Here is a 16,909-nt window from a genome sequence, read left to right on the forward strand (position 1 = left end):
TGCAAAGTAATGCGCCTTGGAGAGAATAATTAGAACCATTCGTGAAGGGCTCTAAATTTACTGGATCAACTCAGGATAGGGCGTGGCCATCAGCATAGACAGCTCAATGGAGACCTTTGCTCAGTGGGCAGCCGTGGTCGAGAAAGCCAACAAGCTGTTAGGATACCTAGGGAAGGAGAGGGAGAAAAATACAGACAATCCTGCCAGGCCTTCATCTAAATCAGTGGTGCGGCCTGATCGCTACCCTGCGTGCAGTGCTGGGCACCCCACCTCCAAACTGATACTGCAGAATTAGAGGGAATTCAGCGACAGGCAGAGAGAATGACGAGCTCCCATCTGCAGAGAAATTGGGATGGCCCTCAGCTTGGGATGTGACGGGACACACAGCAGGGCACACAGCAGGCATCAGTTGGGAACTGAACTCCCATCCCTTCAGCACTAGCCAGTGTGCCAGTCTTTGGACCACACACGCTGCCTTCACCCAGGCTCTCTTCAGCCCCATCCGCTGGAGCACCCTCCTCAGGCCCTTCTGCCTGTTGGAAGGTGGGTCCCATCTGGTGGGGGTGTCCCTCCTGTCCATCCAGCACAGAGCTGGCTGCCTCAATGGGAGGAGCAGGAAACTCAGTGCTGAGATGGGCCCATATGCTGGCCCTCTCTGCTCCTCCAGCTCAGCAACTCTGGCCTCGGGATGCTGCCCTGGAGCACTGAGCCCCATGAGCTGCTGGTTTCGGGTGCAGACGCATGACACGTGGCCCCAGGGCAAGTAGTCACACACCCCTGCACTCTTCAGCTCACTGTCAAAGCTCCCGCTGGTCTCCAGTCCCCTATCTCCATAGTTACACGGGACTGGCTCTGACTGGGGACCAGGCGATGTTAGGGAGCTGAAGATACAGCTGGATTTTAATTATTATAATCTCCTAGCGGCTAGTCGACCCACTCTGTCCAGACTCCCCTGGTTCCCCCTCACCTGCCGCTCGCTGCCCAGCCTGGGCCTCTCTGTGCTCGGGGAATGGAGCTTTTCTCTCATGAACTGAGCCCCTTGGTTCTGGGGTGCGAGAGCCGATGGACATGGAGCCTGTTTCTGAGCTGCACGTTGAGGGGTTTGCTTTACTTGTGCATTACCTGACAGGTGGATTTAATCTCCCAGCAGCCCCCGAACTCTGCCTGTGGAGACACACCTTCCAGGATTGCGTAATGATGGGCCGTGGCACTAACTGTGCCCCAGATGCTTCACAAATGCACGTTTGCACACCCAGTAACAGCCACACACACTACACGTGCACAGGTTCACTGTAGGCAGGAATATGTGTGCACATAAATAGAATACACATGCACGCTGTGCAGTGCACACACAGTGCTCTGCCTGGAGCCATCATGTGCTCCTCCGCCCATTTGCACACACGTCACCCCCCTTCTAGCACCGCCTGCCAAGAGCAAACGCAGAGCAGCTCCTTCTAGCCTCTAGCATAAGGGGCAGTGAAGCTAAAGTGCAGAGAGTGAGGGTGATGTGGGCAGGTGTGAATGAGACGGGCTGGTGTTTCTGAGTTCCCCTGCTCCCATAGTGTCAGTGCGAGCTCCCACAGAGCCGGGAGGTGGTCTCCAGTGAATGCTCTGTATTGTCTCCTTGTGCTTTCAGATCCCACGAGAACGGCTTTATGGAGGATTTGGACAAGACTTGGGTGAGGTATCAGGAGTGTGATTCCCGTAGCAATGCCCCAGCAACACTCACCTTTGAAAATATGGCAGGTTTGTTCTGCAAACCTCTTTCTTCCTGTTGGCTCACTAACCTGCTTTCCTTCACTCTAACCCTCCCAGCTCTCCTGAGGTCTAAACTCCACTTCTGGGGCTACGCGTCCCTGTGGTCTGAGAGTTTGCTGTGTTGAGCAATGTCCTGTTCCCACTGGGGGATCAGAAATGGCTCTGAAGGCCCCTGCACCCCCAATCTTCCCCTTTGAGGCCCCATTAGCTTGTGATTTTAAATGTCACCCTCTCTGAGCACGACTCACCTCCCACTCCTCCAGCCAAGCCACAGTCAGTCCCCAAGGCAGAGCCCAGCATCCCAGCCAGAGCCTCAAGGGAACCAGGGCAGGAGAAAACAAGCTGAGCATCATGAGCCAAGAATGTAAGGAAGCCAGCATGCCTAGTGGCTAGAGCAGGAGGCTGGGGTGCAGGGCCCCAGACTCACTGTGTGACTTTGGACAAGTTGCTTCCCCTCAGTTTCTCCCTCTGGAAAATGGGGAGAATGATACCTACCAGGGGTGGGCGGCCGTAATTGGTAAGGAAGAATTTCTTCAATTAGTTTTGCCATGTTTCCTGTTTGCAAATTGTCTGCAACCAGATGGCAGTTTTCTCGGACATCCTCACCCTACAGGGAATCACCCAGGAAGTCCCAACAGTAATGCTGCATCAGTGGCTCCTTCCCCAGTGCTGTTTGGGGGTGTTTGGGGTCCAAGCTGTGCTGCCTGTATGCATCACTGGTCAGTGTTCCCAGAGCAAGTGTGAGGACTGCCCAGAGAGAGAGACCAGGCTCCTCCATCTCCTCCCTCCCTTCTCCTGCCCCCACTTGAGACTCAGTACGGCCACACCTCCACTGTCCCATCCCTCTACAATTGATTTCCCCTGCTCCCGGCCCATAGTTTTGGCCACCAAAGTGGTCACCGCAGTCAAGGGGCACCATGTGCAACCTCACTATACACACACACCCCTGCGAGTGGACACAGAGTCACCTGATATGTGTCAGGCTCCCAGTGTATCCCTGTGGACTCTCTGGGGTGGCTGGTGTCTCTGTCAGTTGTTTGTACAGCCCTTGTCCCTGATTGCAGCCTCTGGGTGCTACAAGGATACAACCAATAATAATAATCCAAACTCAGAATTAGCTTTTCATTAATATTCTGCAGTATTCCCTTCAAATTCCCTCTTTCCATGAACATCCCTGCTGGTAAAGTCCCTGCGAGGATATTCCCAGGAAGTGAGCGAAAAAAGGGTGTAAATGCAAATGAATCCTCATGGAAAGGCTCTGCAGTATTCGCCTTCTGCTGTGCTCCACCCTTGGGCATGTCTGGGGGCAGAATCCCTGGCTGCCGGAAGCTACTGCCGTGCAAAGGGTTATTGTAATTCTACAAGGGAAATGAAGTATCGTGATGCTGTTTCTATTGTCCTCTGTGTAACTTTTCTGCTTATTTCAGGTGTATTTATGCTGGTGGCTGGAGGTATTGTTGCCGGGATATTTTTAATATTCATAGAAATAGCTTACAAAAGGCATAAGGATGCGCGGAGGAAGCAGATGCAGCTGGCGTTTGCGGCCGTTAATGTGTGGCGGAAAAACCTGCAGGTAGGACAAACCGTTTTTAGAGCAAATCTCCAACAGGTGCGTTTTCCATTACTTCACCAAATCAGTGACTACAGAGCTATGGGATAGCCCAGGGGCCCCATCGTCCCTTCCCCTGGGTCCCTACTAACTATGGGGGTGACTGTGCTGCTAGCGGCCAAGGCCTGGATTCCCTGCCTTCTCAATGGGAATTCCCCTTGGCACTAACACACTGTCTGATGCAATCTCTCCCAGGAGGTGAGTGGTGCACAAATCTAACCAGGACACCTGGCAAAAAATCGCTTCATTCTCAACTGTGCTCCCAGGGGTGGTCTGGCACATTGCTCGGCTGGAGACTACGTGCAAGAGCCGGGTCTCATTCTATTTGAGCAAACAGTGCCAGCACAGCTCCTTTAAAACGCCATTGCATTGACGGACCAGTATCTGCCTGCGCTTGACAGCAGATGATCACAGCATTAAGCTGCTGTCGATGAGCGCCCTGTTCTGCTGCTGTCTGTGGGGGGAAAGGCTCGCGTGACCATTAATGAAACACAGCCAAAGCAACCCCCCGTGTAAGTGCAGTTGCAACCTTCATAACTGGGACCGATTCCAAAAAGAGGTGGTGTGTGCTCTTGTCAATTGGATTCCACAGATTTGGAGACATGGGCATCTCTTGATGCCCACGATTCATGCTGGGGGCTAATCATGCCAGTTTCTGTTAGAGCACAGATTCCCCAGGGCTCATTCCAAAGGGCCATTGCTTGCTATGGATTCTCTTGTCTACAAAGGGGTCGTTTCTCCTTGCCCCTCAAGTGAGGCAGGATCTGGAGGGAATCTGGTGTGCCTGACACCTTATCATAGCAACATAAGTGAGCCCGGTCCAGCTGGCCTGGCTAAACTTTCTCTCTTTCCCAGCTGCTATGGGATTAACCCTTGCTATGTCCCTGGCCCCAGTTTAGGACATCTGGAGTTTCTCTCTGAACTGTCTGGGCTGTTTCTCGTGTTTGGGGAAGCAAACCAGCGTTCAAAGAGGAACGGATCCTTTATCCGAAATCACTATCCAAAGGAAGTGTGAATGAAAGAGAGAGAAACAGTGATTGGGAACCTTCAAAGCCGTGTTGCTGTAAACAAGTGAAATGAAATGGCCATGTGATAGCAGCATTGACTATGACATGGGAGAGGGCTGCTCAGGTGTAAATAACCTCCCTGAAAGCAGCAAAGGGGAAAGACTGAGGACTGGCTGCTCTTTACTTTATTAGACTAACTGAGAGCTCTTTGGGCTCAGTTCACTAATACAGTATTGCAAAAGCCATTTCTGGTTTCCTTTGCTTCCAAAAAGCAGCAGCACTGAAGTGGTTAAGTCTGCTGGGACAGAGCACTAGAGTCACACTGCCATTTTTCACTTGCCAACCTTCTAGAAAATACTGCACTGGGTCACTGGGCAGAATCTGTGGGACTGTGAGCTACGCATGTCACCCTGTGGGTATAAACAGAGTCTCATGATAAAGATCAGTTTGACAATGTAAGACTTTTCCACAGGAGGAAACGTCAGACCACTAGTATCTGGTACATTACTAGAAGGTAGGCAAGTGGAAAGATTTATTTGTTAAACCAAACAAACAAAAATAATGGGTTTTGGGATCACAGTTTTGCCATGGCTATTTCCTGAGATGCCATGGAAGAAAAAGACATTTCATTCCATCCATCTTGCTTTCTTTTCCGTTTGTGCATGTCCGCAAAAGAGAGTACTGAAAAGGAGGAGGAAATGTATCCCCCGAGCATGCACTACGCACCAGCGGGATACATTTTGGTTACCCCCGGGCGGTGGTAGAGCCAGACCTGGTTACTCCTTCCCCATCCGAAAAGGTCACGCTCATTGGCACTAAAGCAACCGGGGAGGAATTGTTCTGCCGTCGTGGTATCTGGCTGGTCCCCACCGCTAACAACGCCCTCTGCCCCCGGCGGCTGGTGCTCCCAGCCTGTGTTAACCAGGTCCGACTGTCTAACACCCATGGCTACATTTTTGAGTTCTGTTTCTCTTTGAGTTCATTCCAACCCCTGATGATGTCATAGCGCTAACGCTTCGCTTCTTTCCTTTCTTTTCCTTTTTTTTTCCTTTTCCTTTGGAAAACGTTCAGCTTTGCTCAAATGCATCATTTAAATTTTTGAATACATTTTTTACAGAATATTCATACAATGACTTCTCTTTCAATGCAGTCCTCTCTCTCTCTTGTGGCGCTAGGATTCAGCTTCAGAAAAGGCCCAGAGCATTTTTTTTTAGTGGTAGGTGCAGCATCTCACCTCTCGGTCTAGCTAGACTAGTTCTGGAAGCAAGGGGCAGGAGTCATGCAGACATGTCTGTTAGGAACCAAAGGTCATTTAGCCACCGAATTTTAACTGGCTCCCCCGGGAATTGAGGCCAGCCATACAGACCTTTAAATGGACACAGAAAAGAACAGGGCTACTCCCCCAAAGGGGTTTGCATTTCTCCAGATCCTAGGCCAGTCCAGCTAGTCATAGCCCCCTTGTAATTCCTTATTCAAGTTAGGGCCATGATGGCCCCTCGTGGAGGAGTTGGGAGTGACACCAGCAGAACATCTCCAGTAGCCGTCTTACCTAAATGAAGGACATAACATGGGGCAGTATTCAACTAGATTTAGAGATTCAAACAACACACTAGAGATCTAATCACTTATACATATTCATTTTAGGATAGAAAAAGTGGTAGAGCAGAACCTGACCCTAAAAAGAAAGCCACTTTTAGGTCCATCACCTCCACCCTGGCCTCCAGCTTCAAGAGACGTAGGTCCTCCAAAGATACGGTAAGAGGAAGAAGAACAATTCTGCCCTCTCTCTTTCTCTCTCTCTCTCTTTTCTGCCATCCCATCGACTACCACACACCCATCCCGAAGCTGCCAGTGTACATGCATAGCCTCATGTTCGTCAACAGTCAGTCAGTGAGTCAGTCTTCCCGTGTACCTGAAAGGGTTCGGGGACTCCTGGAGAGCAGGCAGGAGCTGGTCTGTAGTCCTGTGATGAGTTTGGAGATGCTACCGAGTTTTTTGTTTTGTTTTTGACTGGTTGAGTTTTGAGTTTACTCACCGTACTGGTGCTTACCGTTGGAAAACAATGACTATTTTTTTCCTGTTCCTGAGTGTTCCTGTAACTGTTTGTCATTGTATGCCTGAAATGATCACCCCGGTTTAATTTAGGCACTGTCTCACCTCACCGAGAGCCATGCGTGTCACATTCTCTACATGTGGTTTTTGTTTGTGACTGAGAGCACTCAGGACTTACTGCTAAGTGCACAAGTAACAGCTGTCTCTGGTTATGAGCAGCATCAATTCAGCTCTAGAAGAGAGACACCGATGGTTGAGAGAGGAGTTTTTAAAAACCCAACCTGATTCAAATAGTGTATTTCGCTGCTTGAGTACAACTGCTTGCTGCCTCTAAAGCCCAGTAATGTCAAATGGAAATACTGTGTCCTCTCCAGTTAGCAGTTCAGACACAACTCAATCAGGTTGGGCTGTTGAACTAAAAGCCAATACCCCATCGGTGCCCTTTGCATGGTGCCTCTTGTTGTATGCCACTCTCTGCAGTTTGGTTAATCTGTTGTAGCAGTTGGATATGGGAGATCCATTTTGGGCCAGGCATCACAGTTAACAGGCTGCTGAAACCACCTCCGACCTGCCCTGATCTGCAGATTTCTGCCCATTGCAGATTTGCTCAGGGCAGGTTCACATGGAGGCTGTTAGACATGATGCATGGCTGGGAACGGAGCGCCATTAATGAAACTGGGGTGGCAAAACGCAGCCCACCATGCTCTGCAATTCACTTAACCTTTAACACAGAGGTGCAGCCCACAGAGACTAGAGGGACCTTCAGGAACTAGCATGTGATGGTCCATCTTGTTCCCAATGCATGATGGGACATGTAGTCTCTCTGGGCCATGGCTCTGTATGCAAAATGGGGGTGACTCCATTTTATGCTAAAGTAGAGGCTTGCTCCCAAGTGATGTAGCGCACGGTTTGGATCAGGCTCAATGTGCAGTAGCGAGCTGCTGACCAGCCAAGCCCTCAGCTGGGCCGGGTTGGGCTGCCCCTTCCCTAGAAGCCACTGCTGCTGCCATCTCACCGAACGGGATCCTTTACCTTGGCTGTCATCTCAGGATATGCAGCACATGCCAGCTGGTTCAGAGAACGCAGGGGAAGCCCCCCGGCACCTTGAGGAAGGGATCAGAGACAGCAGACTGGAAGGAACCACAGCGCTAGTGTTACCCGTGCTGCACTCTCCAGGCGGAGAAGCTCTCAGCCTGCACTAATGACCCCCCCATCACATCACATCACATCCCCGAAACCCAGTACCGCTGAGCAGGCAGGAGGGTGTGAGGTGAGATTGCCTGCTGGGGGCCCCATGATGTCACTCCCGCTAAATGTCTCTCCACCTGGAAGCACGGAGCACGGAGGGGGGAGCAGAGGGTGAGGAAGGAGGAGGGGGGAGGCTCTGGGGAGCTGGGCCGGGCTACAGAGCTGAAAGGTTCCTTCGTGGGTTTTGTGTGTGGCATTGGTGACTAATGCCAACCCCCGACACCAAGGAAACCAAGGAGGAAATGAGGCCCCTTGTTCCAAAGTTAACCACTAACCCAGAGCGGGGCTGGAGTGCCCTGGGCAGGGGAGAGGGGTAAATCTGGCCTGGAATAGCAAACTGGAGAGCGGGGGGCCGGGAGCTGGGTCAGAGGCAGGCCAGCTGGGGTAAGTGCTCCGCTGTGGGGAGAGAGGGGCTCCGTGTGCATGTCAGGGCTGCCTGGGGCCTGGACTATTCGACACCCCCACACACAGGTGGGTGCTGTGCACGTGACAGCACCTCCAGGCGCCCAGACCCCCGGGGCTCCCGCCTCAGGGAAGGAAAGGCCTGACACCGTAATGAGGCTGGGGGCCGTACCCCTCCCCAGTTACTCTCTATAGCAGCGCCCTATTCCCACCACCCTTCACTGCTCTCCAGTACGTCCCAGAATGATGCCTCCAGCGGGTGCCCAGCCCAGCAGCAGGGCACCGGCACCCCCTGGAGCAGCAGCGTGAAGGGTCTCACCCTCCAGCCAGCCTTTCACGCTCCTGGGCAGGTCACTGGCCTCACGCCCCACCGAGCCCAGCCTGTGGCCCTCGCACAAGCTGGCACGGGAAGGTGCACCCCAACACCGGCCTAGTTCACAGGGATCTTCTTGTGCCCCGTTAACCGCAGGAGACAGGAGCGGCCAAGACTCCCTGCCGCTGGTTGTGTGGGGGTGGGCGGAGGCTCTGCCAGCTCGAGATTATGCGGTGGCTCTGCCTAGGGCAGCAGCTGCCATGACTGAGAGCTGGGCACTTCTCCCGCCCAGGCCCAGTCTGTCCCGCTGCCGTGTTCCCTGGAACCAGAAGTGAGGATAGTTTCCACACAGCCCTTGGCCCGGGATCCCAGATTAGATTAAACTGGGTTGTAAAGACGTTCGCTTGTTGGCTGTTTTTTGTCACTACAAGGCAGACGTCAGGTTGTTTGGGCACCTCAGCTCCATTTCATTCCTTAACACGTTTGAGTTTCTTCTACGGTCAGCTGGAGCGCTGATGTTCTTGGCGTTATAGTGCTTGGTTTGGGGATAATTACAGCAGCGTTACCCTAAATTACTGATACGAGCTCCCAACATGAACTCCAGCTGAACACAGTTTTTATCCGGACATTTCCTTGGTTTTAAAATTGTTTAAAATCTCGTCTGTGAACACTAACCAAGAAACCACACAACCGTTGCCATGATTGACAGAGACATCGTTTCAATCTGAAATCATTGTCTTGTCTTGTGACATTTATGGCCAAATTCACCAGTACACTGGCTGCTTTATGCCAGTCTGGCCCTGGCCAGTTACAATGGGCTTACAGCTGCTTTGTGCTGGCAGTGCAATGCAAATCAGCCAGCGCATGCCTTGCCGTTCCCTCCCCATCCTGCCCTGCACATTTCCCTGGGCAGGCTCCCCCAAATGCCTTCTGAACCCCAGACGTTCCTTGCATGCGTGTGGGCACACGTGCACACTCACATCCATACATGTACACACGTGCACTAGTGCCAACTCTTTGGAGCAACACAATTTTAAGTGCTGCTGGAGCCAGTCTCAGCCAATGAGTGGAGAAGCTCCAGCCCTCACATCATTTTCAGCTCTTCCCCAGGGGAAAAGCCCCTCTGACTGGCTGGATGCCGTCACCACTTGTCCACCTCCTGGGGAAGAGCAGCTAGTGAGAGCTGCTGCAGGTGATGGGCCGCGCTCACCTCCAGGAGCCAGAGGGGTTTGGACGTTAAGGAGGGTGGGGTGCAGACAGTCCCTCTTTCAAAATGGCGTCATCTCTTACTCTCAATGGGTTTAAAGCCCTTCACGAAGATGGCCAGCGCCTCCCATATTTCTTCAGTGGAAACAAAGCCAAATTGCTTGCAGAGAAGTACAGTCAGAAGGCAGCGAAGAGCCCTGTGCAATACCAATGAATGGAATTGGGCGACATCTTTGCTAAGGGCAGCCTAAGTCCCATTGAGAGTGATAGGAAACGGCAGCCATCTTGAGAGAACAGTCGTGCTGAGTTTCTGTGAAGGGGGCCGTTACTCTTCAGCCTCTGTTAGAGGAGAAACTTTCATTTACAAAAAATAATGGGGACTAGTCCTTAAAAGTGCTTCTAAAAACTACCCATTGCACCAGATATACCCCGGCTTCACCTCTCGGCTGGGGCTCGTGTGACTAGACAATGGTGGTGGGTTTGGGACAATTGAAGGCCCTTTCTTGAAGGCCCAATTTTAACATTAATTTTAGCTCATAAACTTATTACTGGAATTACTTGGCATGTCCAGAACATTCATTTAGTATTCAAAGAACAATTGCTGGAATCTTTCACGCAATAGTGTATGTTTCCGATAGAACCAAGAGACGGGATTGTGGCTTTAAGTGTAAAACTCACTTGAGCTGTAACTATGGAGCGTCCCTTACAGACACTGCTTGTGATGCATGTAACACCCAGTGACGGAGCACAAAGTCTCCCAAGACACCAGCAGGCTTTCCACAAAGACAGACCGAGCCACACATAATCCACGCAGATTCAGCTCACACTGCGTCTGCTCTAGTCCTTAGATGGCATTTGAGAGGCCATAACGCCTATAGACAAACCTGAGATGCACATAATCCCCCTAGAAACAGTACAAAATGGCAAAATAACAGTAGATACAGAATGAGATGGACACACTCATGAAAAACATGGCACAAGGCACAAATAAATGCCAGACACTCCCCGAAGATCCCACTGAGAGCCATGCAATCCACTGAAAACCACTTTGGTGGGCAACCAATCGTTACAGAGCCCACCTGAGGTCCCAGACTGCCCTGGACAACACCTGAGAGGCCGCATTCCTCACACAGAGCATGGGATGCAGCTGACCCTGCTGGCCAGAGGGGTGATCAGAGCATTATCAATTTCTGTCCTGACTGTTCAGTATCTAAACCCTGCACTGGGTTTCTGTGCTCTGGAAGCAGGGCTCCAGCAGGGCCAGAAGGAAGTGGTTAGTAGGGGCAGGGCTGGGGAGGGAGAGGATTGTCTCTGAGAATTGATTTGTCTATAACTAGAGATTAAGACTCAAATGGAGGAAAGTTGGAAGTTCCTCTTTAGGGGCCTGATTCATCGCCCTTTGGAATCTCCTTCCTTTGGCTTCAGTGGGCACTGCCTTAGCTGTGCAGGAGGGTTTTATTCTACCAACGTGACAAGGAGATGGGACTGACGGGCCATGTCTGGGATCTGTAAACCCCTCCTGTTCCTTCTGGGTGATGTTGCACCCTCTCCCTGAGCTCATGGTGGTGGGTTTGGAGGGCACAGTGCTTGGGGTTATGGTGCTCAGGCAGGGAGCCTATCAGCAGAAAGGAAGTCTGTTTAGTTTTAAAAGGCTTTTCTTAGGGAGGGAGTAGTTTTGGTTACTAGCAGTTCAAACCAATTTCTGCCTCCTGTGAAGGGTGGGGGAGGTGTTTCCAAATGAGCTTTTGCCAAACTCAATCTGTAGGAAAAGCAGGAACCAAATTCCAGGCCACATCGTTACTGCATGTCGTACGTTGGCATTTTCACATTAACAACAATTTATCACAACTAAACCATGGGGCACATTTCTTTACCCACTTGAGGGGAATGTCAAAAGCAACCACTGGGACAAGGAAGCCACGTGCCCTGAACTAAAAGTGAAATGAAGCAGCCCAATGATAACTGGCCCAATGGGCTGGCTCAAATTGATTCACAGGGTTTCTTGGTCTCAGTTCCTCGCAGGAGCTGAGACTGAATTGTTCACCGAGCGCTATAGAAGCTGCCATATTCTGTAGAAACTGTACTGTCTCCAATGAACTCTCCGCCAAGCCAAGCTGTAGGGATGCTTGGGAACTGTCTGCAGCAACCTATGGAAAAGCTTTGATTGCATTTGTAATTGACACTAAGACTGCAACAGTTTTCCTGCCGTTGCATCATCCCTGAGTGCTACCCTGTAGGGACACACATTTGAATGAGCTGCGCCAGGCGGGCAAGTGCCAGGGCTGCCTAACATCTCGCTCTCCTTGTCTGTGTATTTGTCTTTTGCAGCAGTATCATCCCACTGACATCACCGGGCAGCTCAACCTCTCCGACCCCTCAGTCAGCACTGTGGTGTGACGTCCTCCAGCAGGAGCCATCAGTCCCTAGTTTAAGACAGCCCAGCCCAGGACTTCCTTTCAAAGGGACACTGATGGGTCCTTACTGGTGAGTCAAGAGGGATGCATCCTCCATCCATACGCAGTGACTTCATTGTCTCTCTCCTGCCCTTCCTGGTCCCACTGACACGTAACGCCCCAGATTGCACTACAGAACTAGGGACCATTCTGGAGCTGCACTGTACAGAGATGATCACTTCCACGTCATGCTATGTTTTACTCAGTATTGCCACTGGCTGCAGATGAGTTGGAATTAAGGCAAGAGGAGACGGCTCTGAATGGCCCACGGCACCTGGCCGTCTCATGGAGCAGCGGCAGGAAAGGCAGGGAAGGAGTGGATGTTGCATCCTTTGCAGGGGGTGGAGGACAATTTGCTGAGACCTTGTTTGTTCCTAAGTGCGTGTATGGACTATCATAGCCTCTGCCACATACTTCACATGCCACAGGAGGACTGTGATGTGGTCTGGTAGCACTGGAGCTGCTGGTTCCTGTCCATAGCTCAGCACGCAAGGCACATGTCTGCCTCTGTTCTGGTGTCGTCGTTTCAGGGAGCGGGTGCAGCCACACAGTCCGTTGATGAAACATGTTCCCTCTGGCTACAGTTGGGAAGAGCCTTTTCTCCAGCTCTCTCCATTTCCAGATGATGATAAAGTCCACAGCTCCCTATTCACCCACCCCTCCTGTCTGCACCAATCCAGCCCCTGCCCTGCACCCACATTAGCCATCTGTTTCTACATGGCCATTTGCTATATGAGTAACATTGGCACCACCTCCCTCCCTCCCTCAGCTCCCCACTGCTGGCACCACTCCACCCTGCTGTGACAGAGGTGGCTCGGAGAAGCATTGCTGGCTGCTCGGTGAGGTCCTGTCAGTGTGTTTTGAGCTCCGCCTTGAGGCCGTCTGCACACAAGACATTTGTACGGGCCAGGCCACACTGAGCCCCGCTGCAGATGGATGCTCAGCCCAGCAACGCCATGTTTAGTAATAAGGCAAAGCAGCCTTGGTACCAGGCACTGGCGCGCACTGAGATCACTGCTCTGGATAGTTTGGTCCATCCCTTGTCTTTGCCATCCACCTCGCTGCCCCAGCATCTCCATAGCTCACGCTGCAGCAATGTACTTCATAGCAAACGGCCAAAGGCTTTCTGCCCTGTCCCCTCACAGGGGCTAGACTGACGTTCCTGCTGAATGCCCTCAAGTGCTTCTAGTGTCACAGCGTGGCCTCCCAGCACCACTAACGAGGGCTGTTGTGAGCAGTGTGCCCTGGGCATGAATACGGTGCTACACACACACTGGCAGGATCCTTACCCACCGGACCTGCACTCACCATTAAACCGGAAAAGCGAGCTCACTAGCGCCACCACCAGGCCTCCTCTGAACATGCCACAAGAGCTCGCAGTCAGCCTGGCACCACTGGCATCTCTACAGTCAGCGCCTAGGCACAGCCCACCCATCGTGGTGACCGAGTCACCACCACACATTCAACGGACGAGCCGCAGAAGAGGGGGCGCTCGGAGGGACACTTGCCCATTCCCAAGGTTCTTGTCCATGCTCTGCCCGATTCATCCCGCCTCGTACGTCTCCAGGTGCCGTCGTCTCCTGTCAGGCAGCGGGGAATGAACGTGGCCAGCAGTGCCGGCCTGGAACCCTACTGCACTGTCTAGTCAATTCTCTAGCAACTGCACAGCAGGCAGGCGCTCCCCCGTGTACAGTGTGTCGTGTGCGTGCAAAGCTGTTGGTCTATTTAACTCTTGCATGTGGAATGTAGATACATTTTTTAAAAGCAAACCTGTCTGCAGTGTGACACTCCAACGCAGCCCCACCTGGGTGCACTGGCCGCTCTATGCCACGGCGTGGCGTAGCGGCAGCTACCTTCCCCTCCAGTACTTTAACCCCCAGGGCTGCTGGCCACTGCAGAAGGAATTGGACTGTACAGTATTTCCAGACTCAGTGGGCCAGATCCTCAGCTGGCATGAATCAGCGAACCTCCGTTGACTGCAGTGGCACTATTGATTCCAGTCAGGCGAGGCCAGTTTACTCCAGCTGAGAATTTGGCCCACGCTATGTATACTTTGGTGTCATGTAACTTAAAACACCCTTTTGCCAGAGCTGGGTGAAGTCCAAACTGGACCATAAAGAGGTTTATTCCACTGCCTCGTGCCTCCCTTCATTTCGTAGCCATTTTCAATTGAGACCCACCCAGCAAACCCAGCGGCTGCCACCAACTCTGAGCCTCACCTGGCGTTACTGTCAAATAGTTTACAGATAACAAAACAAAAGGCAAGGGATGGAGCAGAGCAACACGTGGCAGAGCCAGCAATGGGCACCAGCTCCAGGAGGGACCTGGCGAGAGTGTGAACATGGGCCCACATGCCAGGGGATCCCAAGCCAGACTGCTCCCGGAGCTGATCTGTGCCTGAGCCATCGCTCCAGACAGCGTGCGAAGACGTGCTCAATAGTCACACAATAGACGAGCTGCTGGAGTGCGGGGCCTGAAAACTGGCTGAGCTAGACACATTCTACAGCTGCAGCCCAAGCCTGTTCCCTTCCAGGTTTCTGGGAGCCCTGCTAGTCAGCTGCAGCTGCAGCCAGTTCTTAGCTGACTGACAGCCAAGTGACTAGCATGCTAAGAACCAGGTCATGCTGCCTTTTTGTTCATTAGCATAAGAGGCAACCTGTTACATGCCTGAAAAGGAGCATGATTGCTAGATAGACAAGCAGCTCTTCGAGCGCCAGGGCTGCTGCTCGCAGCTCAGGGGAGCTCTCTTGAACAGGACGACCTTAACCAGCAGTCACAAAAAGATCCTCCGCCCCCCATCACCGCACACAGGTGCCCCGCAGGCTGGGGGCTGGGTCCCTAGGTGTAGGTACTGGGGGTGAATCTCACCATGGCAGCAGGTTTGCAGAGTCCTAGGGCGTCTGACAGATTTTCAGCCCAACGGGGCAGATCCTCAGCTGGTGTAAATCGATGTCGTGCCCTGGCTCCAGGACTCCCCTGACGTCAGTGGTGCTGTGCTAATTGCCACCAGCTGAAGCTCCGCCCCTGGGGGTCAGTTCTGCTTTGGCTGCGGTGGCTCTGCACAGCTGGCACCGAGGGCAGAACCTGGCCCCTGCTCTTCCAATGGAGGAGTTCGAGAACTCTGCTCTCGGCGCCATGGAGTCATTGCTGGGGGCTGTATGCTGAGCCCTGCGCTCTTCCGGTGAACGGCACTTACTGCATGACTGAAGTCACAATTGCACTGGGTTATATACAGAGGTGTCACTTTTTATTTACTATTAGAAGTGCAATTTACACACCCTTTGCTGTAGTGTCTGGGTGCTCTTTGCTGATACTGTTATATACCGGCTACAGCCACACACGGGTACTGCCCTCTGCCTTTCAGCACCTGCCTTCTAAAATCGGGTTGCAGAGGAGTCCATAGGAAGAGGAGTCTTTTATGTTCTGGTGGCCAGAAGCCTCAGCCTGATCTCCAGTGGAAGCTGGTTCTGACCCTTACTAAGGAAGCTCAGTACCTGATCCGTTCCAGGAATGCCTGGGACTTCCTCAAGGTCAGCACCCTGAGGTAGCCAGACCCCGACCCATCCAGGGCTTTGTGGAGGAGAAGCAAGCCGTGGAATTGGAGTCTGGATTGGGTAGGTAAGGGGAGTAGCATACAGAGCACTTTTCATGGGTTCTGCTCAGTCTGCTCCAGTAGTATGCAGGCTGCAGCCAGAGCTTCCAGGTCGTGCTTGGTCAGCGCCAGGGACAGCATATTACAATGGTTAGGCTTGGAAGCAACAAAGCAATGGAAGGGGATGGCGAGGTCTTCCTGGGAGTGCAAGGGCACTGCTGGGCAGATGCAGACTGTTACCAGCAGAACCCCAGGGTCATGCACCTTTTAGGAAGCAGGGGTGATGCCCTCAGCCCGAGATGTCGTTCCTGTTTTGGCTAACCCATTAAAATGCCTCCCTCTGCCAGTCAGTAGCCCCTCTCTTGTGCTCATGCAGCTCCGGAGCTGGACTAGGAGGCATCACAAGCTGTCTGACAGAGACAAGGAGATTATTCTGGCGCATGCAAGGACTAGGCTACAATGCACTAGGGATTCCCAGGTTAAGATGGGTGGGTACAGGTTCTTAGATTCCCAGGCCGGCAGGGACCATTGTGATCATCTAGTCTGACCTCCTCTGGGCCAGAGAACTGCCCCAGAATGGGTCCTATTGACTGACAGCATAGTTTAAGAAAAACACCCAACCTTGATTTTAAAATCAAGTTATGGAGAATCCACCACGACCCTTGGTAAGTTGTTCCAATGGACCATTACCCCTCCCCTGATTTCCATTCGGAATCTGTCCAGCTGCACCTTCTACCCACTGGCTCAGCTTAGCCCTTTCTTTGCTAGTTTGAAGCACCCATTATTAAATCTTTGTTCCCCATGTAGATACTCACAGCCTGGGACCCCTTAGCCTTCTCTTTGTTAAGCAGACTAGAATTATCTCTTTGAGTCCAGCTCTATGAGGCAGGTTTTCTACTCCATTAATCATTCTCGTGGCTCTTCTCTGACCCCTCTCCAATTTATCACTGTCCTTGAATCATGAGCACCAGAACGGGACCCAGGAGTCCAGCAGCAGTTGCACCGGTGCCAAATACAGAGGTAAAACAACCTCTCGACTCCTCCTGTTACTGAGATGGAAGAAATAATAACAAAGCAGTAAGGCAGCGTGAGGCTGAGACAATATTTCCCCTTAAAACGATGCCCAGAAAATGTCATAAGTAGAAAGGAGCAAAGGGCTCACCCCCTCCCTCGACCCTGCCCCCTGGCTGGAGAGGAAGCCACAGTGTGTCAGGATGGATTTAAGCACAGATCCCTGCATCCTTAGAATCAGACCCCTGTACTGAAAAG

The 16,909-nt window shown here is 52.2% G+C and overlaps 1 protein-coding gene across 2 annotated transcripts in view; it reads left to right on the forward strand.

The window, feature by feature from the left end:
- The window catches only part of GRIN1 (glutamate ionotropic receptor NMDA type subunit 1), a 73,339-nt gene extending 59,330 nt beyond the window's left edge, over positions 1-14,009 (forward strand). Inside the window, exons 17-20 of one of the 2 annotated variants that reach the window (XM_044992658.1) lie at positions 1,637-1,746; positions 3,186-3,331; positions 6,019-6,129; positions 11,924-14,009. In XM_044992658.1, coding sequence (XP_044848593.1) covers positions 1,637-1,746; positions 3,186-3,331; positions 6,019-6,129; positions 11,924-11,992 — 436 coding nt within the window. In that variant the 3' untranslated portion in view covers positions 11,993-14,009. The remainder of the gene's footprint in view (positions 1-1,636; positions 1,747-3,185; positions 3,332-6,018; positions 6,130-11,923) is intronic. The other variant, XM_044992659.1, reaches the window with a different exon arrangement.
- The last annotated feature ends 2,900 nt before the right edge of the window (positions 14,010-16,909 follow it).

This window comes from Mauremys mutica, chromosome 18 (genome assembly GCF_020497125.1).
Source record: "Mauremys mutica isolate MM-2020 ecotype Southern chromosome 18, ASM2049712v1, whole genome shotgun sequence".
NCBI classification, from domain to species: Eukaryota; Metazoa; Chordata; order Testudines; family Geoemydidae; genus Mauremys; species Mauremys mutica.